Below are 24,016 nucleotides of genomic sequence, written 5' to 3' on the forward strand. Positions count from 1 at the left end.
TGAGGTCTGTATACTCTGTCCCTGAGGTCTGTATACTCTGTCCCTTAGGTTTGTGTACTCTGTCCCTGAGGTCTGTGTACTCTGTCCCTGAGGTCTGTATACTCTGTCCCTGAGGTCTGTGTACTCTGTCCCTGAGGTCTGTATACTCTGTCCCTGAGGTCTGTATACTCTGTCCCTGAGGTTTGTATACTCTGTCCCTGAGGATTGTATACTCTGTCCCTTAGGTCTGTACACTCTGTCCCTTAGGTTTGTGTACTCTGTCCCTGAGGTCTGTGTACTCTGTCCCTGAGGTCTGTATACTCTGTCCCTGAGGTTTGTATACTCTGTCCCTGAGGATTGTATACTCTGTCCCATAGGTCTGTATACTCTGTCCCTTAGGTCTGTACACTCTGTTCCTTAGGTTTGTGTACTCTGTCCCTTAGGTCTGTATACTCTGTCCCTTAGGTCTGTATACTCTGTCCCTTAGGTTTGTATACTCTGTCCCTGAGATTTGTGTACTCTGTCCCTTAGGTCTGTATACTCTGTCCCTGAGGTTTGTATACTCTGTCCCTGAGGTTTGTATACTCTGTCCCTGAGGATTGTATACTCTGTCCCTTAGGTCTGTACACTCTGTCCCTTAGGTTTGTGTACTCTGTCCCATAGGTCTGTATACTCTGTCCCTTAGGTCTGTATACTCTGTCCCTTAGGTTTGTATACTCTGTCCCTTTGGTCTGTATACTCTGTCCCTTAGGTCTGTATACTCTGTCCCTGAGGCTTGTATACTCTGTCCCTTAGGTTTGCATACTCTGTCCCTTAGGTCTGTATACTCTGTCCCTGAGGTTTGTATACTCTGTCCCTTAGGTCTGTATACTCTGTCCCTGAGGTTTGTATACTCTGTCCCTTAGGTCTGTATACTCTGTCCCTTAGGTTTGTATTCTCTGTCCCTTAGATCTGTATACTCTGTCCCATAGGTCTGTATACTCTGTCCCTTAGGTTTGTATACTCTGTCCCTTAGGTTTGTGTACTCTGTCCCTTAGGTTTGTATACTCTGTTGGACCACAACTGCAGGATGTTCCTGGTGGTTCCTGGTAAATTTAGAGTACCGAACTCATTTTTTCCTAATTAAGGGGAAATTTAGCGTGGCCAATCCACCTACCCTGCACACCTTTGGGTTGTGAGGGTGAGACCCACGCGGATACGGGGAGAATGTGCAAACTCCACATGGACAGTGACTCGTGGCCGTGATTGTACCTGGGTCTTCGGCGCTGTGAGGCAGCAGTGCGAACCACTGCGCCACTTTGCTGCCCCGCCGCACTCTGATTATCATTTCCCTCATTGCTAATTTGCTGCTTTGCTCTCTCTACTCTCTTCAATTAATCACATTTTACCTCAGACGTTCCCCCACCCCGACTATTCAATTTCCCCACCCCGACTATTCAATTTCCCCACCCCGACTATTCAATTTCCCCACCCCGACTATTCAATTTCCCCACCCCGACTATTCAATTTCCCCACCCCGACTATTCAATTTCCCCACCCCGACTATGCTACTGCAAACCTATCTCTCCTATCCCATCCTCCGAGCCAAGCATTGAACGCTCTAATCATACTTAGTCGACACAAATTTGCTTCTGGCTCAGGTAATACACAAAGGTTATTACCCATGGAGTTCTACTTCTTAATTTAGCCCCTGCTGCTTATACTCTGCAAGCAGAAGCTATTTCCTCATTGTAACTGTGTCGTTCATACCTCTGTGCAGCATAAGAACATGATATACCAGTCCCATTGCAAGCTCCTCTCCAGCCCTGAGCAAATATCCCAAACCCTGGCACCAGGCAGGTAACACAGCCTTCTGGACCATATTCCTTGGCTGCAGCATACTGTGCCTATCCCCCTGACTATACTGTCCCTGACTGCCTGTTAACACCCCTTTCCTATTAACACCACCCCTCCCCAACAAGTCTGATGTCCTGTATCATGGTACCTGGGTCAGTTGGCATGGAAGTTTTAAGAGAAAAGGGTGGCAGGTAAGAGGGGTCTTAAGTTGGCATGACCTCTGACATCTCTGTGTTTCTCCAATTCTGGCCTTTTGGACAGCCCCAATTTTAATTGCTCCAACACTGGTGGCTGTACCTTTAGCTACCTACGCTCTGGGAACTCTCTCTGCAAAACCCTCTGGCTTCTTTTCAAATGGTCCTTAAATCCAACCTGCCCAATGTTTCTTTATGTGATGCAGTGCCAAACCTGGCTTGGTATTAAACTCTTAATTTAGCCCCGAGCTTTGAGATAGTATATTACGTTCACTAAATACATGGTTGCTTACTCAGAAAGAAGTGGGAGGGAGCCTGAACTTCTCAATGATGGGTGTTGCGACCCCCAGGAAGGCCAAGGACTGTGCTCTAATTCCCCACTTTCACTTCATTGGAACTCCTGTGGTAATTGGGGGCGGTGTTTCCCCACAAGGAGGAACCGCTCAGTATAAAAACCCTGATATGGGTGGAGGTTAGGGAGAGTGGCTCTTTGGGGAAAGGAGTTGTAGCTTTGTGATTTTGCATATACCGTCAGAAACCTTTGTTCATTCCTATCCTACAGTGCATTCCTACATCCCTTCCATTGGATTCTGCAATGATCACTGTTTTTTATAGGCTTCATCGAGTTTAAATTTCCGATCACAACAGTGTTACATACAGGGCCTTAAATTGACGAAAATTCTCCTATTTCCATGGACAATAAGCGTTATGCCAGTTTCATGAGTGGATCCTGGATCCTTGCCTGGAGCAAAATGGTGGCAGGTATTCCATCAGTGCAATATGTGAACATATAGATCGCCCACCACCTTGGACACTAATCCATCCATTCAACACCTGAAAACGAGGCATTTTGAGGCTATGGATTTTTCGAACATTTGTAATAATTTCTCTCCTCATTTTTATGAATACATCAATTTCTCTGCCCAAACCGTGTAATATCAGCAACACATTCAATACAAATGAAGAACAAAGAGACAAGGAAAGGAAAGATCATTCTCTGGTTTATTTGCACCAGGTGACATTTCACTGATTTATTTTCATATTGAACTCATTTAATTGACAATTTACAAATGTGAAGCTCCCAGATTATTCAGGGATTGGTGACAGCGTCATTATTTCTTCTTGTAGACAGCCACTACCCCATCAGCGTACTCTTCTGACAAGCCTGTCTCCAGCATATCCTTCTGCCAATTCTCCACATATCGCTCCACAACCTTCTCCCACAGGCCCTTGTTCACCAACTCCTGGGTTGAAGCAAGCAATTTACTTCTATGATCTGACTCCTCAGCTCTCAGCGCGAAACAGATAAAGCCACCTGTAAGAGGAATGCATCGACAGGTCTGTAGTGATATCATGTTTGTATTTGTAATTCACTGAATGACCACTAGGAGTCTCATTAGCATATAAATGAATGTTCGAATCAGGTGACCTCAGTCTGATGATCGATCTGGGAGAGAGAGAGTTGTTTGTGCATGTTCTTACTGTTATTCATCTCTTGTTTTGTACATAGTTGACCCACATTTAATGTTAATAAAGCGTTTATACTTATAGTTGCAAGTGTTCTTGTAATATAAACCGGGCCAGCCGACAAGAACATTAAAAGTTTGATGTGAAATAAACACTGGGAAGACAACCATTTCCTCAAGGACACAGTAAGACTGCAAGCCTCCTGGCAGTAACGCAGTCTCAGGATATATCAACAGCTGGTAGCTGTTGAAAATCTGCGCACATTTTGAAGGAAATTAACAATTGCCCTCAGTGTCCAAAATGGTTAGGCGGAGTTATTGGGTTATGTGGACAGGGTGGAAGTGATGGCTTAAGTGGGGTGGTGCAGACTCGATGGGTTGAATGGCCTCCTTCTGCACTGTATGTTCTATGTTCTAAATTGATTGTGAAACTCACATTCTTCACCTCCTATTTCTGTTTCTGTTTGAAGAGTTACCATCCCAGGATGTTATCTGCCCCCTGTTGTTGTTACCCTGTGGCAGCCATCTTGTTTTGTCGGTACTTCCTGTGGGTGCTGCACTGATGGGCCGAGTGGTCTGACAGGAATGGACCTTTCAGCTCACCTGGTTTGGTGACTCTCAGCATTTCTGGAAGGATGTCCCAGGGAAGGTGTTGTTGAGCCAATCCACCAACAATAGTCACTAAATCATAGGAACCTTCAACAATTCAAACAGCAAAAAAGAGGTTTGTTAGACTCTGCAGGAAAACTATTACTTCTTATCACAAATTGAGAATAAACGGACCTGTTCCCTGGGGACTGCAGGTCTAAATTAGTTGAGGTAGATTCTGTTGGTTACCTGGTTCTATCGGCAGTGGATTATCTGACGTTACAATCCAACATGTCAATCTCTGATACAGGCCTTTGGATTCCGCTATCTTCAACATTCGCTCACTGCCATCGATTCCATGAAAGTTCTTAAATCCCAGTTTCTGCAACTAAAGGAAACAGACTTTTTCACATTAGGTTTTATTCATCAAGCCTCTGATTAGAACATAGAACATTACAGCGCTGTACTGGCCCTTCGGCCCTCGATGTTGCACCGACCTGTGAATCCATCTGAAGCCTATCTGACCTACACTATTCCATTTTCATCCATATGTCTATCCAGTGACCACTTAAATGCCCTTAAAGTTGGCGAGTCTACTACTGTTGCAGGCAGGGCATTCCACACCCCTACGACTCTCTGAGTAAAGTAACTGCCTCTGACATCTGTCCAAATCTACCACCCCTCAATTCAAAGCTGTGTCCCCTCGTGTTCGTCATCACCATCCGAGGAAAGAGACTCTCACTGTCCACCCTATCTAACCCTCTGACTATCTTATATGTCTCTATTAAGTCACCTCTCAGCCTTCTCCTCTCTAATGAAAACAACCTCAAGTCCCTGAGCGTTTCCTCGTAAGACCTTCCCTCCATTCTAGGCAACATCCTAGTAAATCTCCTCTGAACCCTTTCCAAAGCTTCCACATCCTTCCTATAATGTGGTGACCAGAACTGCACGCAGTACTCCAGGAGCGGCCGCACCAGAGCTATGTACAGCTGCAGCATGACCTTGTGGCTCCGAAACTCAATCCCCCTACTGATAAAGGCTAGCACACCATATGCCTTCTTAACAGCCCTATTAACCTGGGTGGCAACTTTCAGGGATTTATGTACCTGGATGCCAAGACCTCTCTGTTCATCTACACTACCAAGAATCTTGCCATTAGCCCAGTACTCTGCATTCCTGTTACTCCTTCCAAAGTGAACCACCTCACACTTTTCCGCATTAAACTCCATCTGCCACCTCTCAGCCCAGCTCTGCAGCTTATCTATGTCCCTCTGTATCCTATAACATCCTTCAGCACTATCCACAATTCCACCGACCTTCGTGTCATCTGCAAATTTACTGACCCATCCTTCTACACCCTCTTCCAGGTCATTTATAAAAATGACAAACAGCAGTGGCCCCAAAACAGATCCTTGCGGTACACCACTAGTAACTGAACTCCAGGATGTACATTTGCCATCAACCACCACCCTCTGACTTCTTTCAGCTAGCCAATTACTGATCCAAACCTCTAAATCACCTTCAATCCCATACTTCCTTATTTTCTGCAATAGCCTGCCGTGGGGAACCTTATCAAGCGCCTTACTGAAATTCATATACACCACATCAACCGCTTTACCCTCATCCACCTGTTTGGTCACCTTCTCAAAAAACTCAATAAGGTTTGTGAGGCATGACCTACCCTTCACAAAACCGTGTTGACTATCGCTAATCAACTTGTTCTTTTCAAGATGATTATAAACCCTATCTCTTATAACCTTTTCCAACATTTTACCCACAACCGAAGTAAGGTTCACAGGTCTATAATTACCAGGGTTGTCTCTACTCCCCTTCTTGAACAAGAGGACGCCATTTGCTGTCCTCCAGTCTTCCGGCACTATTCCTGTCGACAAAGACAACATAAAGATCAAGGACAAAGGCTCTGCAATCTCCCCCCTGGCTTCCCAGAGAATCCTAGGATAAATCCCATCTGGCCCAGGGGACTTATCTATTTTTACATTTTCCAAAATTGCTAACACCTCCTCCCTGTGAACCTCAATTCCATCTAGCCTGGTCGACTGAACCTGAGTATTCTCCTCGACAACATTGTCTTTCTCCAGTGTAAACACTGACGAAAAATATCCATTTAACACTGCCCCTATCTCCTCTGATTCCACACACAACTTTCCACTACTATCTTTGAGTGGCCCTAATCTCACTCTAGTCATTCTTTTGTTCCTGATATACCTATAGAAAGCCTTAGGGTTTTCCTTGATCCTATCCGCCAACGACTTTTCGTGTCCTCTCCTCGCTCTTCTTAACTCTCCCTTAAGGTCCTTCCTGGCCAACTTGGCCTTCATGTCTCATCCTAACAAAAGCCTTCTTCTTCCTCGTGACAAATGCTTCAACTTCCTTAGTAAACCATGGTTCCCTTGCTCGACAACTTCCTCCCTGCCTGACAGGTACATACTTATCAAGGACACGCAGTAGCTGTTCCTTGAAAAAGCTCCACATTTCGATTGTACCCATCCCCTGCAGTTTCCTTCCCCATCCTATACATCCTAAATCTTGCCGAATAGCATCATAATTGCCTTTCCCCCAGCTATAACTCTTGCCTTGCGGTATATACCTATCCCTGCCCATTGCTAAAGTAAACATAACCGAATTGTGATCACTATCACCAAAGTGCTCACCTACATCTAAATCTAACACCTGGCCGGGTTCAATACCCAGTACCAAATCCAATATGGCCTCGCCCGTTGTTGGCCTGTCTACATACTGTGTCAGAAAACCCTCCTGCACACACTGCACAAAAACTGACCCATCTATAGTACTCGAACTATAGTATTTCCAGTTAATATTTGGAAAGTTAAAGTCCCCCATAACAACTACCCTGTTACTCTCGCTCCTGTCGAGAATCATCTTTGCAATCCTTTCCTCTACATCTCTGGAACTATTCGGAGGTCTACAGACAACTTCCAACAGGGTGAGCTCTCCTCTCCTGTTCCTAACCTCGGTCCATACTACCTCAGTAGACGAGTCCTCAAACGTCCTTTCTACCGCCGTAATACGTTCCTTGATTAACAATGCCACCCCCCCCCCCCCCCCCCCCCCCCACCCCCTCTTTTACCATCTTCTCTTTTCTTACAGAAACATCTAAATCCTGGAACCTGCAACAACCATTCCTGTCCCAGCTCTACCCATGTCTCCGAAATTGCCACAACATCGAGATCCCAGGTACCAACCCATGCTGCAAGCTCACCCACCTTATTCCGGATGTTCCTGGCGTTGAAGTAGACACACTTCAAACCAGCGTCTTGCTTGCCGGTGCCCTCTTTCGAACTTTTAACCCTATCCCTGACCTCACTACTCTCAACATCCTGTACACTGGGACTACAATTTAGGTTCCCATCCCCCTGCTGAATTAGTTTAAACCCCCCCGAAGAGCACTAGCAAATCTCCCGCCCAGGATATTGGTACCCCTCTGGTTCAGGTGAAGACCATCCTGTTTGTAGAGGTCCCACCTACCCCAGAATGAGCCCCAATTATCCAGGAAACCAAAACCCTCCCTCCTGCACCATCCCTGTAGCCACGTGTTCAACTCCTCTCTCTCCTTATTTCTCACTTCGCTAGCACGTGGCACGGGTAACAACCCAGAGATAACAACTCTGTTTGTTCTAGCTCTCAGCTTCCACCCTAGGTCCCTGAATTTCTGTCTCAAATCCCCATCTCTCTTCCTACCTATGTCGTTGGTACCTATGGGGACCACGACTTGGGGCTGTTCCACCTCCCCCTTAAGGATTCCAAAAACACAATCAGAGACATCGCGAACCCTGGCACCTGGGAGGCAACACACCAACCGTGAGTCTCTTTCGTTCCCACAGAACCTCCTGTCTGTTCCTCTAACTATGGAGTCCCCAATGACAAGTGCTCTGTTCCTCTTCTCCCTTCCCCTCTGAGCAACAGGGACAGACAGACCCTGTGCCCCATTGCTTACCCCTGGTAAGTCGTCCCCCGCAACAGTATCCAAAACGGTATACTTGTTATAGAGGGGAACGACCACAGGGGATCCCTGCACTGCCTGCTGGTTCCCTCTCCCTCCCCTGACGGTAACCCATCTACCTTCTTCTTTTACCTGAGGTGTGACTACCTCCCTATAACTCCTCACAATAATCCACTCTGCCTCCCGAATGATCCGAAGTTCATCCAGCTCCAGCTCAGGTCCCTAACGTGGTTCTCGAGGAGCTGGAGTTGGGTATACTTCCCGCAGATGTAGTCAGCAGGGACACTCGAGGTGACCCTTTCCTCCCACATTCTGCAGGAGGAACATTCAACTGCCCTAGCCTCCATTCCCACTGAACTAATTTCCCAACTACTGAAAATCTGACCGTACTGCACGTATGCAAATCTCCCCGGAACAGCCAATCAAAAGCTCTGCTCTGCTGCCCTCTGCTGGATGCTTGCCTTCACTCGAACTCCTCGGGTCACTTGCGCAGGTACACCTTCAACTTACACTGACCGCCCTGCACGTATACAAATCTCCCCGCAACAGCCAATCAGAAGCTCTGCTCTGCTGCCCTCTGCTGGATGCTTGCCTTCCCTCGAACTCCTCGGGTCACTTGCGCAGATACACCTTCAACTTACGCTGACCGCACTGCACGTATGCAAATCTCCCCGGAACAGCCAATCAGAAGCTCTGCTCTGCTGCCCATTGTCCATTATATTTGTCTCTGGTGGATTTTATCAAGCTCCACATGAAGGGTCAACCGTGTAGCAGTGCCGGAATCTACACAGCTTCACGATATGATCAGCAGGTCAGGACTTGAACACTTGAACCAATTGCAACTAATTGGAAGCAGATTGATGAGAAAAATAAAAGGCCCGATCTAACCAAATTCATTCGAAGTGAGGCAAGCAGGGGAAATCGGCTGGTGTTTACCAACAGCCGACCTGGCAAGGTTGTCATCGGTATTTAAAGCTAATTGGGGCAATTAATGATGCCCTCCTGGGTTCAAGCTGCAAATGACTCTCCCCCTGACTGATTCACCGTGTCCCCGCATTGGAGCTACCTGCTAAAGAGGGGGAGCAGCATTTAAACCAATCTTGCAGAGCAAACCATAGACAGCATGCAGGAATATCACCGAGTAGACCAGTTCCACGATTCGGCGATGTCGACCTGGCCGATGGAACCGTTTGGGGCCGGCTGTGGAATTCAGTGGGGAATTTCAGCAACATTCCAACGGGTCTATAGCCAGTTGGAGGAGTTCCAAAGGCTATGGCTGCAGGATAAGGCACTGGCAATGCTTGGCATCGAGGTCAACACTGCTGGGGTGGTGACCGCAGTGGAGCACAATGTCAGCAGCATAATTGGTGGTATCCAAGGTGTTGTTCAGTCAGTGATGACCATGACAGCACGCAAGACAGCATGTCCAAGTCACAGAGGGACATGTCCATGATGGTGGACCTCCCAAGGTTCTAGGCAGCATGTCCCAGTCTCAGGTAGGCATTGCTGAGGCAAACCAGAAGATGACCCAATCGCTGAGGGCCATGTCCCGGATGCAGGTGGACATTGACGTGGCACTGCAGAGCATGGCCCGCTCACAGAGAGGCATCGCTGAGGGAATCAACACCATTGTTCAGACATTGCCAGGGCTGGCAGAGCCAGATGATGTAGGGGCATTCCAAGTTCAATCAAGCTGTTCCTCCGTACCGAGGTGACCTCCAGGATTCTGTGGGCACTGATTGGGTGGAAGGAGCGCTGGAGGCAGAACCAGAGCCTCCCCACAGGGTGACTATGGCGGTCCACAGCTCGCCCAATTCCACCCTGCCCTGGCAACGTCATGTCTTGGGGTCAGCATGCGGAGCAGGGTGTCAAGTCAGACGGGGCCCTCCAGCCCCAAACCATCCACAGGACAAGAGAGAGAGAGAGAGAGAATCCCACCTCTTCACCAGCATGGGTAAACTCACAAACCCTGGGCCACAGAAGCAAGAGGGCTACAACTGGCGAGCATACAGCCGCAAGGTGAAAAACAATTAACAACAATAACATGATATCAAGCAGAGAATTCCCCACCAGTTAAACATTAGCCAATAACAGTACAAAAGGAAAACAAAAACCATCAGCAACCCGCACGGTTCCCAAACCGAGAGTAGTTGACAGCCGCTGAGACAAAAATTACCAGTAGGCAATAAGGGCATCCTGACACAACCTCAGATGTCTGCTGCCTACACCAAGGCATGCAGGATCCAGATCCCGACAGCCCAATGGACCCCGATGCTCACTGCCTCGAGTCTCCATACCGGGTTGGCGTAATCACCGCGTGTGAGCTGGCCTCCACCGTGCCTGCAAAGTGCCTTTCAATCCTCACTGTGGATCCTGAAGACGAGTGGTGTGCTGTCATCACGGTTAACCAGTCTCACATCCGATTGAAATTGGACACTAGCGCATCTGTAAACCTCATATCACAGTCGGACCTCGGCAGCATCCGAGACCAACCTAGCATTCTTCCACCACCCTGCCAGTTCCTTGACCACAATGGCAATGCCATAGCTGCCAGTGGATCATGTCAGCTAGGTGTATCTCACAAGGCAATCAAAGTGACGTTACGATTCGAGATTGTCTGGCCTGACAAGGCATCTCTGCTCGGAGCTCGCGCATGCAAACTCCTAAATCTCGTCCAGCGCGTCCATGCCATGTCCGCGACACCGGCGACTGCCTCGCCCAATGTAAATCTCCAGGCTGAGATAGACGACATTCTCACGCAATACCACAATGTGTTTGATGGAATGGGCACGCTCCCATATCATTACAAGATATTGCTCAAACTGAATGCCATCCCAGTCATCCATGCACCGCGCCGGGTACCGGCTCCTCTCAAGGATCGTCTGAAAACGCAGCTACGAGAGCTCCATGACCAGGGTATCATGTCAAAGGTCACGGAACCAATAGACTGGGTCAGCTCCGAGGTCTGCGTCAAGAAGCCCTCTGGTGAACTCCGCATTTGCATTGATCCCAAAGTGTGAAGAGGTAACCTGTGAGATGGCTCATGCCAAATTCTTTACCAAGCTGGACGCCTCCCGTAGGTTCTGGCAGATACACCTGGACGAGTCCAGTCGGAAGCTGTGCATGTTTAACACTCCGTTCGGCAGCTTTCGCTACAACCGCATGCCTTTTGGTATCATATCAGCTTCCGAAGTATTTCATTGCATAATGGAGCAAATGATGGGGGGCATCGAGGGGGTGCGAGTCTATGTGGACGATGTGATCATCTGGTACAAAAAGGCGATCCTCCGTTTCCTCGGGATGGTGAATTTTCTCGGGATCTTCATCCCCAATATGGCATCCCACACCACAGCCCTCCGGCATCTCGGAAAAGGGTCGAGAGTGTTCCAGTGGTTTCCCGCACATCAAGCGGAGTGGCTTGAGCTGAAGGCGAAGCTCACCACAGCCCCAGTACTGGCATTGTTTTACCCAACCAAGGATACCAAGATATCCACAGATGCAAGCCAGGACGGCATTGGGGCTGTGCTCCTCCAGCGAGACAACTCCTCGTCCTGGGCTCCAGTGGCACACGCCTCCAGGGCCATGACTCCGACCGAACAACGGTATGCCCAGATCGAAAAGGAGTTCTTGGGTCTCTTGACAGGAATAGTCAAGTTTCATGACTACGTGTACGGTCTGCCAAAGTTCACGGTGGAAACAGACCACAGGCCTTTAGTCCACATAATCCAAAAGAATTTAAATGACATGACACCTCGGCTGCAGCAAATTCTTCTTTGTCTCCACCGATATGACTTCAAACTTGTCTACACACTGCTCGTCGGGTAAGGAACAGATCGTCGCGGATGCCCTATCCCGATCCGTCACCACGCCGTGTGAACAGGGCGACTTCATTCGCCACATTGAAGCACAGGTGCAGCTGTGTGCCAGCAACCTCCCAGTCACTGATGAACGAGTACGCAAAGAAACTGCCAAAGATCCCCTACTGCAGTGGGTGATGAAGCACCTTGCCCATGGCTGGCAAAAGGGGCAGTGCCCCCAGTTCTTCAATGTTAAGGACAAGCTGTCGGTTGTTGAGGGGATCCTTCTTAAACTAGATAGAATCGTCATTCTCCAAAGCATGCAAAACATGGTGCTCAGACAGTTCCATGAGGGTCATGTGGGGGTCGAGAAATATTGACACAGAGGTCAGCAGGCAGTTTATTGGCCTGGAATCAGCCAGGACATTGCCAACACAGTCCTCAACTGCACAACATGCCAGAAATTTCAACCAGCTCAGCCCAAGGAAACGTTGCAACAGCACGAGATCATGACCTCTCCGTGGTCCAAGGTGGGGATAGACCTCTTTCGCGCCAATGGGCGTGATTACGTTCTCCTGGTCAACTACTTCTCTCGCAGTGGTGAAACTGTCGGACCTCACGTCCAAGTCCGTCATCAAATCCTGCAAAGAGACGTTTGCCAGGCATGGGATACCACTCACGGTAATGAGTGATAAAGGTCCATGTTTCTGCAGCCAAGAGTGGTCCGACTTTGCACGATCCTGCCACTTTAGCCACATCACATCCAGTCCCCATTACCCGCAATCAAACGGGAAGGCCGAGAAAGGGGTCCATGTTGTCAAGCGGTTGCTGTGCAAGGCTGCAGACTCAGCCTCGGATTTCAACCTGGCGCTATTGGCATACAGGGCAACCCATCTGTTGACTGGTTTGTCTCCGGCGCAGTTGTTCATGAACCGCAACCTGAGGGCGACTGTTCCAGCCATCCATGTTCCAGAACTTGACCCCTTCACGGTGCTGCAGAAGGTGCAGCGATCCAGGGATCAGCAAAAAATAACGTATGATGCTCATGCCACGGACCTGCCTGCGCTGGCTCCAAACGATGTTGTTCGCATTCAGCTGCCTGAGGGAGGTTGGTCAGCCCCAGCTGTTGTTGTCAGACAGGCTGCTCCCAGGTCTTTCGTTGTCCAAATGGCTGATGGCTCCATTTTATGGCTCAACAGGAGGGCGCTGCGTAAAGTTCCCTGCCCACCACCCGACCGCACTTCTCCGCATGTCATCATGCCTCCTCCGGACATCTTGCACCATGAGGCAACCGATCTGGCAGCAATCCCACCTGTCCACAAGGCCACCGATCTGGCAGCGATCCCACCTGTCCACAAGGCCACCGATCTGGCAGCAATCCCACCTGTCCACAAGGCCACCGATCTGGCAGCGATCCCACCTGTCCCCAAGGCCACCGAGATGGCAGCCATCCCGCCTGTCCAGGTGCCAGTGTCCCCCCCTCCACCTCTGCGGCGATCAACAAGAATTCGTTGTCCATCACAAAGTCTGAATCTATAGACTTAAATCTTGTAAATTTTGTTCAGTTTGCTCTGTATCTGCATGATAGACACCTTTCCATGTACATATGTTCATTCATTCCCCACTTGTACATAGCTATGCATGCATATACAGCCGCGTTCCAAAATTTATTTTAAAAGGGGGAGATGTCATAATATCCACTCATGTATATCATGAGATGCAGACAGGCAGTGATTGACACACAGGATAACCAATGAACACACATGACACAGAACAATCAATCACCAGACAGGACACCACCACTATAATGTCCACAGGGCATTAAGGCTCTCCCTCTCTCACAAGACACAGCTAGGGAGATAGTCGCAGTGTACAGGACAATCACCATGTGATAGAGAGCTAGTCTGGTCAAGCCAGTAGGAGGTTATCAGTTAGGTTAATAGAGTGTCAATCCACAGCAGATTATGTACAGCAACCAACAGGTTCAATAAAACAGTGTTGGACCATTTCCTGTGTCAGAAGCCTGTTTCTCGTTTTACTGCATCCAGTTGCAGTTGATGTTATACGAACACAGATAACACATCACAGTGGTTAACACAGTCTTCAGGCTGGCAATGCCTTTTGACATTCCGCCATCCACTAAAATTTGCTATACTTATTCAGCAAGTTCGTCAGTGGAGCAACTACGCTACTACAATTTGGCAGAAATTTTTGGTAAAATCCACTCATGCCAAGAAATCTCATTATTTCCCTTCACGTTGAGGGTATTGGAAACTCCCCAATAACTTCTGTTTTCACATCCCGTGGGACCATTCAACCCTGTTCAATTGTATGGCCAAGGACTGTAACTTGGGCTTTTCCAAATTCACTCTTGGCTAGGTTTATCACCAAAACCTGAAGTCGATCGAAAAACTCCATCAGACGCTTCAAATGTTCTTTCCATGTTGAACTGAAAATCACCAGATCGTCGATGTAAATCGCACAATTCGGTGATCCTGAAACAACTTTGTTAGTTAACCGTTGAAATGTGGCTGGGGCTTTTTCATGCCAAATGGTATAACTTTGAATTGATATATACCATCTGGAGTCACAAAAGATGAAATATCCTTTGCCCTTTCGGATAAAGGTACTTGCCGGTAACCTTTAAATAAATCCAGTTTGGAAATAAAAGCTGATTGTCCCAACTTCTCAATGCAATCCCCCAAGCAGGGGATCGGATGAGAGTCCGTTCTTGTAACTGCATTAACCTTTCTATAGTCCACACACAATCATTGGGTATCATCTGGTTTTGGTACCATCACTATGGGTGAGCTCCATTGGCTGGAACCCACTTCAATTATGCCATTTTTTAGCATACTTTAAATTTCTTTGTTAATCTGTGCCAATTTTAAAGGGTTAAGTCAACATGGATGTTATTTATTTGTAACAGCATTTCCCACATCTACATCATTTATAGCCATTTTAGTGCTTCCCAATATATCTCCACAAACTTGCCCATGTGATATTAATAACTCTTTCAGGTCAGTTTGCCCTTCCTCTGGAAGGTAATTCAACAATTTATCCCAATTTTTGACAGCCTCAATTATCCAATTTAATTTGAGGAATGTCAAATTCAGAGTCATCTGGATTTGGTTCGTCACTTTGAGTTAGAATCACTAAAACCTCCTCCTTTTTCTCTCCTTCACTTTCATGGTACCTTTTGTCACACTCGGTGAGTTTTCCTTCTATCTGCCATTCTTACTGCATAATTCACCTCACCTAATTTCCGTTCAATCTGATAAGGTCCACAAAACCTTGCTTTTAAAGGTTCACCTGCCACTGGCAACAATACTAAACCTTTAACTCCCCTGGCAAGAATACAAACTTTTGCTTTCTTGTCCGCTACCCGTTTCATCACATGTGGGGCAACTTTTAAATGTTTTCTAGCCAATTCACCTGCTCTATTTAGTTGTTCCCTAAATTTTGAAACGTGACCCAATAATGTAATTTCAGAATGCTCACTCACCAATTTCTCCTTAATCAATTTAATTGGTCCTCTAACCTCATGATCAAAAATGAGTTCAAAAGGATTGAGTTTGGTTGAAGTATTAGGTGCATCCCGAATTGCATACGGTACAAATGGAATTATTTTATCCCAATCCTCTGGATAATCTTGACAATAAGCCCTCAACACTGTATTTAATGTCTGATGCCACATTTCTAATGCTCCCTGCGAATCTGGATGGTACGCAGTTGATTGAAATTGTTTCACTCCTAAACTATCCATCACTTTCTTGAATAACCTTGAGGTAAAATTTGATCCTTGATTGTATTTCTGTGGGTAGACCATATCTGGTAAAAAAGTTCGAGTAACTCCTCCAAAATCTTTTTAGCTGTGATACTGCATAATGGAATGGCTTCTGGAAACCTAGTAAACACATCCATTTTAGTCAAAAGATATTGATTCACACTTTTTGTTTTAGGAAGCGGTTCTATGCAGTCAATTAAGATGCTTGTAAAAGGTTCCTCAAATGCAGGAATGGGTATTAAGGGCACTGGTTTTAACACCACTTGAGGTTTCCCTATCACTTAAGATGTGTGACATGACCGACAAAATTTAAATACATCTTTATGTAGTCCAGGCCAAGAAAAATGTTTTTGTATTTTAGCTTGAGTTTTCATTACTCCCAAATGACCTTCTACTGGTACCTCATGTGCAACTCGCAACACCTCCTTTCTATATCCTACCGGCAATACCACTGAATGAACTTCTGCCCACTTTTCATCTGCCTGCATATGTAAAGTTCTCCATTTCCTCATTGAGACATCATTTTTGAGGTAATAACATTCTTGTATACACTCAGATTCCTCTTTCGTATATACTTTCTGATACATCCGTTTTATTTCTATATCTTTCTGTTGTAACACCGCCAATTTTCGTGAACAAAAAATATCTGCCTCATCCTCCACCTGTTCTTGTTCTTTTCCAACCACCTGATCAAAAATCGTTTCTGATAATTGAACTTCAGCTTTATCTTCACTCTTTAATTTCTCCTCTTGTCTTAACCTGTGACTGAAACGTTGTTCCTATACAATCCGTATAAATCCCAGGATATTCGTCGTTCAACACTTCAGTTGTTTGATTTTCCACTGGCTCATCAACCACAGTAGGCATCACTCCCACCTGTGAGCCAGCTATATCATGACCCAAACTAAACTGTGTTCCTGGACAAGATAGTTTCTCCATTACTTCTACTAACACATCACCACACTTCACTGGACTCTCCAACCATACCTTATATAATGGAACACTACTCGTCTCACCCTGAATTCCACATATTACCACCTTTTCTGGCAATATTCCTCCTAAACTACATAACTCCTCATCTCTTACCATCAAAAGACTGACTAGCTCCCGTATCTCTTAAAATTCTGACTTCTTTACATACTCCTCCTAGTACACATGAATAAAATTTGCCCACACAAGTAAATTCTTATCAATCACCTCTTGACCAAGCCGCACAATCTTTTGTACCTCCTTTGTTTCACTTGAGCTTTCCTTTATCACTTGAACAAACCCCAGTGGGTTATCCTGTTTTAGCACATCTGCCTTCCCAGTGCTTTTCTTCAACCCCCAACACTGTGACTTTACATGGCCTATTTTATTACAGTAAAAACATCTGAAACTTCTAATTTCTCTTCCACCCTCCTGGATTTTATTAAATCTGAGGGGCACTATCCTTCTTATCGCCCATCAGATCCTCTTTACCATTTCAACCTGAGTATTTCTCTTTTCCTCAGTTTCTATCCCTCACAGGCTGAAACTGATGTCGGAACCCAATCTTTGATTTATGAACTAAGCCATAATCATCTGCCATTTCTGATGCTAACCTTGCAGTTTTAGCCCTCTGCTCTTCCACATGGGTTCAAAGCTTTTTTCCACCTATCAAAATTACTCTGTTTGATTCTTTCAAACTCCATGTATGTTTGACCAGGTTCTTTCCTTAAATTTCAAAACCTTTGTCTGTAGGCTTCAGTCACTAATTCATATGCAGCTAAGATGATTTTTCCATTTCCTCATACGTCCCAGATACCTCCTCTGATAGTGATGCAAACACTTCACTCACTCTTCCTACCAACTTTGCATAAATCACTAATACCCATGTCCTGTGGCCATTTCATTTGTTTAGCTACCTTTTCAAATGAAATAAAAAAGGCTTCTACCTCCTTCTCGTCAAACCTTAGCAATGCTTGGACATATTTAAAAAGATCAGCACCAAGCCTTTGACTGTGATACACATGTTCAATATCTTCATCACTACCCTCAGACTGCACGTTTCTCTTTCCATCCACCAATTTTAACTGACTGTCATGTTTCACGGCCATTTTCTCAAAGTCTCTTTTCTTTTCTCTTTCCCTGAACTGTACATCCCTTTCTTTTTGTTCTGCTAGACCTATTCTTCGTTTTTCTCTTTCCTCTCTCTCCTTTTCTATTTATAATGAGGGCTATTCTTACTTTTTCTCTCAGTTCGTATTCAAGCTGCTTTTATTCTTTTTCATGCTCAAGCTGTGTGATCTGTAAATGAATTCTTGCCATTTCCAATGATTCTGACTGTCTCAGGCAATTTTAAATGTTCAGCTACCGCCGCAATTACCTCTTCTTTTTGTATGTTGTCAGGTAATGTGAATTGCAATGTATTTGCCAAATCCAAAAGCCTTTTTTTAGTCTCTCTTTGTAAGGTACTGCATGTGACCATCTCCACCTCAAAAACCTCTGAGCCTCTGAAAGAGCCATTGGCCACAATATACTCCCTACTTAAATTGGAATACCACACCTGAGAAGCAAACACAAATGTGCTCACCCCTCACTGTCTTTAAGTTCACTAAGCCAACCCAATCACGAAAGATAGACTTTGACCCCGGATGAGCCGCCAATTTGTTATGAGCCAGGGTTTAGAAAACTGTTTATAGATTTTTGGTATGAGGAGCATAAGGTCCTACCTTTCAGGTGTTATTCAACAGAGGCCTTAACCACTTTGAATCAAAAACAAAGTTTATTCGACAAATTCAGTTCACATTTCTATAAACTCACACAGTAAGCATTTTTATCAACTACAGACATGAATACCCCACACAGCTACAGTTCTCTATATCTATAACCCTTAATAACTTCCCATTCAACTGATAACAACATCCAATAAACCAGAAAAAAACTTTTTACCAAAACAGTAGGTTTGAATTCTGTCCAGAAAACAATGATCACTTTTAAATTATCAAGTGATCTGGAGACCTTTTAACATGCAGAGAGAGACATGAGAAACCTTCTTAGCCTGAATCCAGCTTCCAACTGTAAAATGAAAGTGAAACGCAGAGCCACAGACTAAATGTGAAACCAAACCAAAAACACAGAGCCACAGCCCAGCTCCACCAACACAATGACATCTCTGAAGCCATTTGCAATGAGACAAAACATTTCTTAAAGGGACAATCCCAGGTAACATCCTGGTAACCCTTTTCAGTACCCTCTCTAAAGCCTCAATATCCTCTTGGTCGTGTGGCGACCAGAATTGAACACTATATTCCAAGTAAAAGCAAATTACTGTGGATGCTGGAATCTGAAACGAAAGTGGAAATGCTGGAAAATCTCTGCAGGTGTCGCAGCATCTGTAGGGAGAGAAAAGAGGTAATGTTTTGAGTCTGATGACTCTTTGTCAAAGTTGCCAGACCTGCTGAGATTTTCCAGCATTTTCTCTTTTATTTCACTATATTCCAAGTGTAGCCGAACCTAAGGTTTTATACAGCTGCAGCATAACTTCCAATTTTTATCATCAACGCCCTGGCCAATGAAGGCAAGCATTACGTATGCCTTCATGACCACCTTCTCCACCTGCATTGGCACTTTCAGTGACCTGTGGACCCAGCTCTCTCTTTCTGTCAATACTCTTAAAGATTCTGGCATTTACTGTATATTTCCCACCTGTATTAGACCTTCCAAAATGCTTTACCTCACATTTGTCCAGATTAAACTCCATTTGCCAACTCTCTGCCCAAGTCTCTAACCAATCTATATCCAGCTGTATCCTCTGACAATCCTCATCACTTTCTGCAAATCAACCAACATTTGTGTCATCCACAAACTTCCAAATCAGATCAGTTACACTTTCCTCCTAATCATTTATATATACTAGAAACAGCAAAAAATTCTCGCACTGATCCCAGTGGAACACCACTAGTCACAGGCTTCCATTCACAAAAGCACCCTTCCACCTCTACCCTGTCTTCTATGATTGAGCCAGTTCTGTATCTATCTTGCCAACTCACTGCTGATCCCATGTGACTTCACCTTCCGTACCAGCCTGCCATGAGGGACCTTGTCGAAGACCTTACTGAAGTCCATGTGGACAACATCCACTGCCCTCCCTTCATCAATCGTCTTCATCACTTCCTCGAAAAACTCGATCAAGTTAGTAAGACATGACCTCCCGTTCACAAAATCGTGCTGCTCCTCGCTGATATGTCCACTTGCTTACAAATAGGAGTAAATCATGTCTCGATGAATCCTCAATGTGGTGAATGTATTCACCTCAGTATGAACTGTCTGTACAGTGCTGTGAATATGACCTGGAAATTATAATACGGTCTACTTCCAGGAACTGTACTGGAACCTCGGTGGGATCCGCCTCTGGCTCCGTCCTCACCGGGGCGATAGATAGACCGGCCACCTGTGGGTGGCACTCATTTGTACAGCAGACACGGACTGGCGAGTTCCAGGATAATAAAGCCTTAGATTCACTCATTCTCACAGTCTCACAGTGGATTAACGGTGTAACAATTTAGTATTCTGCGACAGTTCCATGGAAGCCCCTCTAAAGCCAGATAAGCTCAAACTCGATGCGCAAGCGACAGAGGCCAAGAAGATCTTTGAACATTGGCTTTGCTGTTTCGAGGCCTACCTCGACTCGTCGACAATGCCTCGCTCTGAAACCCTCAAACTGCGACTCCTCCACGCTCGGGTGAGCCATCGAATCTCCGTGATGATCGAGAAAACTGCCACGTATGAGGCCGCGGTCACAACCCTCAAGGCGCATTTCATCAAGCCCCCAAACGAGGTGTTCGCGCGACACCTCCCCACTACTCACCATCAACGAGCCAGACGAGTACCTAGAAAACCTGACCCTACTCGCAAGGAACTGTAACTATCGGGATGTGACGGCGGAGAAGCACAGGAATCTACAGATCTGGGACACCTACGTGGCTGGCGTCCGATCGAACTACATCAGGCAGTGCCTGCTGGGAAACGGGACCACTGACCTGAGGGACACAGTGAAACTAGCCACCTTATTAGAGGTGGCCTACCAGGTCCTCAGTGCATTCCCGCGGACCCGGGGACACCATCGGCGCGGCCCCCATCAGTGCTGACTAAGTCACAGGCCTGTGTCACGCGGCTGCCCATCCAAATCGGGGAACCGCAGTGCTACCTCTCCGGCCAGGGTCAACACCCCCGACAGCGTTGCCCAGCCCGCACAGCGACGTGCAGCGACTGTGGCAAAAAGGGACACTTCGCCAGAGCATGTCTGCGCCGACCTGAAGCCCAGAAATTAAAAACTCACCAGGCCCGACCCATGGACTCACAGATTCGCAGACCCCGCAATGTGGCTGCATGCCAGCCGGGAACGCCCCTTTCAGACGCGTCTTCAGCCTCATGCGACTCATGGGGGCCGCCATCTTGGCGCCACCTTCAACCCAGCCCGACACGTGCGACTCATGGGGGCCGCGATCTTGGTCACCGTCTTCGACCCAGCCTGACACGTGCACCACATGGTGGCTGCCATTTTGTGATACCGCCGACCATGCCAGCTACCCGCAGCTTGGCGCAGTCACTCTCATCCAGTCGTAGCCAAAGCAGCTGAAAAATTCCATGATGGCCGTCCAGGTCAACGGGCACGAGACCCCCTGTCTTTTTGATCCAGGAGCACGGAGAGCTTTGTTCACCCTGGCGCGGTAAGGCGCTGCTCCCTTCACATCTCCCCCACATCCCAAACAATCTCCCTTGCCCACGGATCCCATTCAGTTCAGATCCGGGGGTACTGTATCGCTAACCTCGCGATGCAGGGTGCCAAGTACGCTCGTTTTAAGCTGTAGGTCCTCCCTCAGCTCTGCGCCCCCCTACTGCTCAGATTGGACTTTCAACGTAACCACTGAAGCCTGACCCTACAGTTCGGCAGACCCTTACCCCCCTCATGGAATGCAGCCTCGCGACCCTCAAGGTCCCCCCCCCCCCCTTCGCTCTTTGCGAACCTCACTCCTGACTGTAAAACTGTCGCCACCAGGAGCAGGCGGTACAGTTCCTAAGACATAGTTTTTAACAAGTCGGAGTTCCAGCGACTGTTGAGGGAAGGGATCATCAAGGCCAGCAACAGCCCCTGGAGAGCACAAGTGGTGGTCATCCTGATCGGGGAAAAGAATCGGATAGTTGTGGACTACAGCCAGACCATTAACTGGTTCAAGCAACTGGATGCGATCTGGTCAACCAGATCGTGCAGTACCCGGTGTTCTCAATGGTCGATCTGAAGTCGGCCTACCACCAGCTCCCGATCCGCCCGGAAGAGCGCCACTACACTGCTTTTGAAGCTGCCGGCCGACTCTTCCACTTCCTCAGAGTCCCTTTCGGCGTCACTAACGGGGTCTCGGTTTTCCAGAGAACGATGGACTGAAAAGTGGACCATTACGGGTTGTGGGCTACATACCCGTACTTGGACAATGTGACCATCTGCGGCCATGATCAGCAGGACCATGACGCCAACCTTCAGAGGTTCCTCCAGGCCGCCCAATCCCTCAACCTCACATATAACAAAGAGAAGTGTGTTTTCCGCACAACCCGGCTAGCCATCCTCGGCTATGTTGTGGAGAACGGAGTCAAAGGGCCCGACCCTGACCGTATGCACCCCCTCACGGAACTCCCCCCTCCCCACAGCCTCAAGGCCCTCAAACGATCCTGAGGCTGTTCTCCTACTCCGCCCAGTGGGTCCCCAACTATGCGGACAAAGCCCACCCACTTATTAAAACCACCACTTTTCCCCTGATGGCTGAGGCCACTCGGCCTTCAGCCGCATCAAGGCCGACATCACGAAGGCCGTAATGCAGGCGGTGGATGAGTCTGTCCCCTTCCAGGTAGAGAGCGATGCATCAGACGTCACCCTGGCCGCCACACTCAACCAGGCGGGCAGACCAGTAGCCTTCTTCTCTAGAACCCTCCACACTTTCGAAATCCGACACTCCTCGGTCGAGAAGGAAGCACAAGCCATAGCGGAAGCCGTGCGGCACTGGAGGCACTACCTTGCCAATAGGAGATTCACCTTCATTAGCGGTTGGTTGCCTTTATGTTTGACAATGCACATCGGGGCAAAATTAAGAATGACATAATCTTGAGGTGGAGGATCGAACTCTCCACCGACAATTACGATATCAAGTATTGTCCTGGGAAGCTCAATGAGCCCCCAGATGCCCTGTCTGCGGCACATTCGCCAGCGCGCAAGATAGCCGAATTCGGACTATCCACGATGACCTCTGTCACCCGGGGGTCACCCTGCTTACTCACTTTATTAAGGCCCGCAATCTGCCCTTCTCCACCGAGGAGGTCAAGGCCATGACCAGGGACTGCCAGGTCTGCGCAGAGTGCAAACCGCACTTCTACCAGCCAGGCAACGCCCAACTGGTAAAGGCCTCCCGGCCCTTTGAGCGCCTTAGTATTGACTTCAACGGGCCCCTCCCCTCCACCAACCGTAATATATACTTATTAACCATCGTTGATGAGTACTCCCGCTTCCCCTTCGCTGTCACCTGTCCCGACATGACATCGGCCACTGTAATAAAGGCACTGCACAGCATCTTCACACTGTTCAGTTTCCCCGCCTATGTCCACAGCGACCGGGGCACGTCGTTCATGAGCGATGAGCTACGTCAGTACCTGCTCAGCAAAGGCATCGCCTCGAGCAGGACTACGAGCTATTAGCCGCAGGGAAACGGGCAGGTGGAGAGGGAGAACGGAACGGTATGGAAGGCCGCCCTTCTGGCCCTCCAGTCTAGAAGTCTCCCGAACCCCGCTGGCAGGAGGTCCTCCCCGACGCCTTCCACTCCATTAGATCGCTCCTCTGCACAGCCACAAACGAGACCCCTCACGACTGTTTGTTTCTCTTCCCTCAGAAGTCCATCTCCGGGGTCTCGCTTCCATCTTGGCTGACAACTCCGGGACCTGTCCTTCTCCGGAAGCATGCGAGGAGCCATAAGACAGACCCCCTGGTCGAGAGTGTCCAGCTGCTGCACGCCAGCCCCCAGTACGCCTACATTGCGCACCAGGACGGACGGCAAGATACGGTCTCCCTACAGGACCTGGCGCCAGCTGGTTACCCTGGCAAGGCACCCCCCTCCCCGCTGCCTACCGCTACCCCCAGCGCCCCTTCCACCCCGGGTCTCCTGTATTGTCCCGCACCTGCACTGCCACCAACCACCACCTCCCTGCCTACCCCCACCCCTCAACCATCTCCGACACACCAGACTGAAGCTCAAGCTCCAGACAACACGTCCCTGGAGTCACTACCTGCAACAACCATGCCTGTCGCATCGACAGAGCTGAGGAGGTCTAAAAGAATGATCCGGCCTCCTGTCAGACTGAACATGTGATGATCCCACATCACC

At 47.7% G+C, this 24,016-nt stretch overlaps 1 protein-coding gene across 1 annotated transcript in view; it reads right to left on the reverse strand.

Moving 5' to 3' along the window:
- Positions 1 to 2,989: 2,989 nt before the first annotated feature.
- Positions 2,990 to 24,016, reverse strand: part of LOC119978869 (methyltransferase-like protein 27) — a 61,089-nt gene continuing 40,062 nt past the window's right edge. Inside the window, exons 4-6 of the mRNA XM_038820777.1 lie at positions 4,313 to 4,451; positions 4,079 to 4,171; positions 2,990 to 3,324 (exon numbers count right to left, since the gene is read on the reverse strand). Of these exons, the coding sequence (XP_038676705.1) occupies positions 3,122 to 3,324; positions 4,079 to 4,171; positions 4,313 to 4,451 (435 nt within the window). The 3' untranslated portion in view covers positions 2,990 to 3,121. The remainder of the gene's footprint in view (positions 3,325 to 4,078; positions 4,172 to 4,312; positions 4,452 to 24,016) is intronic.

Source organism: Scyliorhinus canicula, chromosome 15 (assembly GCF_902713615.1).
Source record: "Scyliorhinus canicula chromosome 15, sScyCan1.1, whole genome shotgun sequence".
Lineage (NCBI taxonomy): Eukaryota > Metazoa > Chordata > Chondrichthyes > Carcharhiniformes > Scyliorhinidae > Scyliorhinus > Scyliorhinus canicula.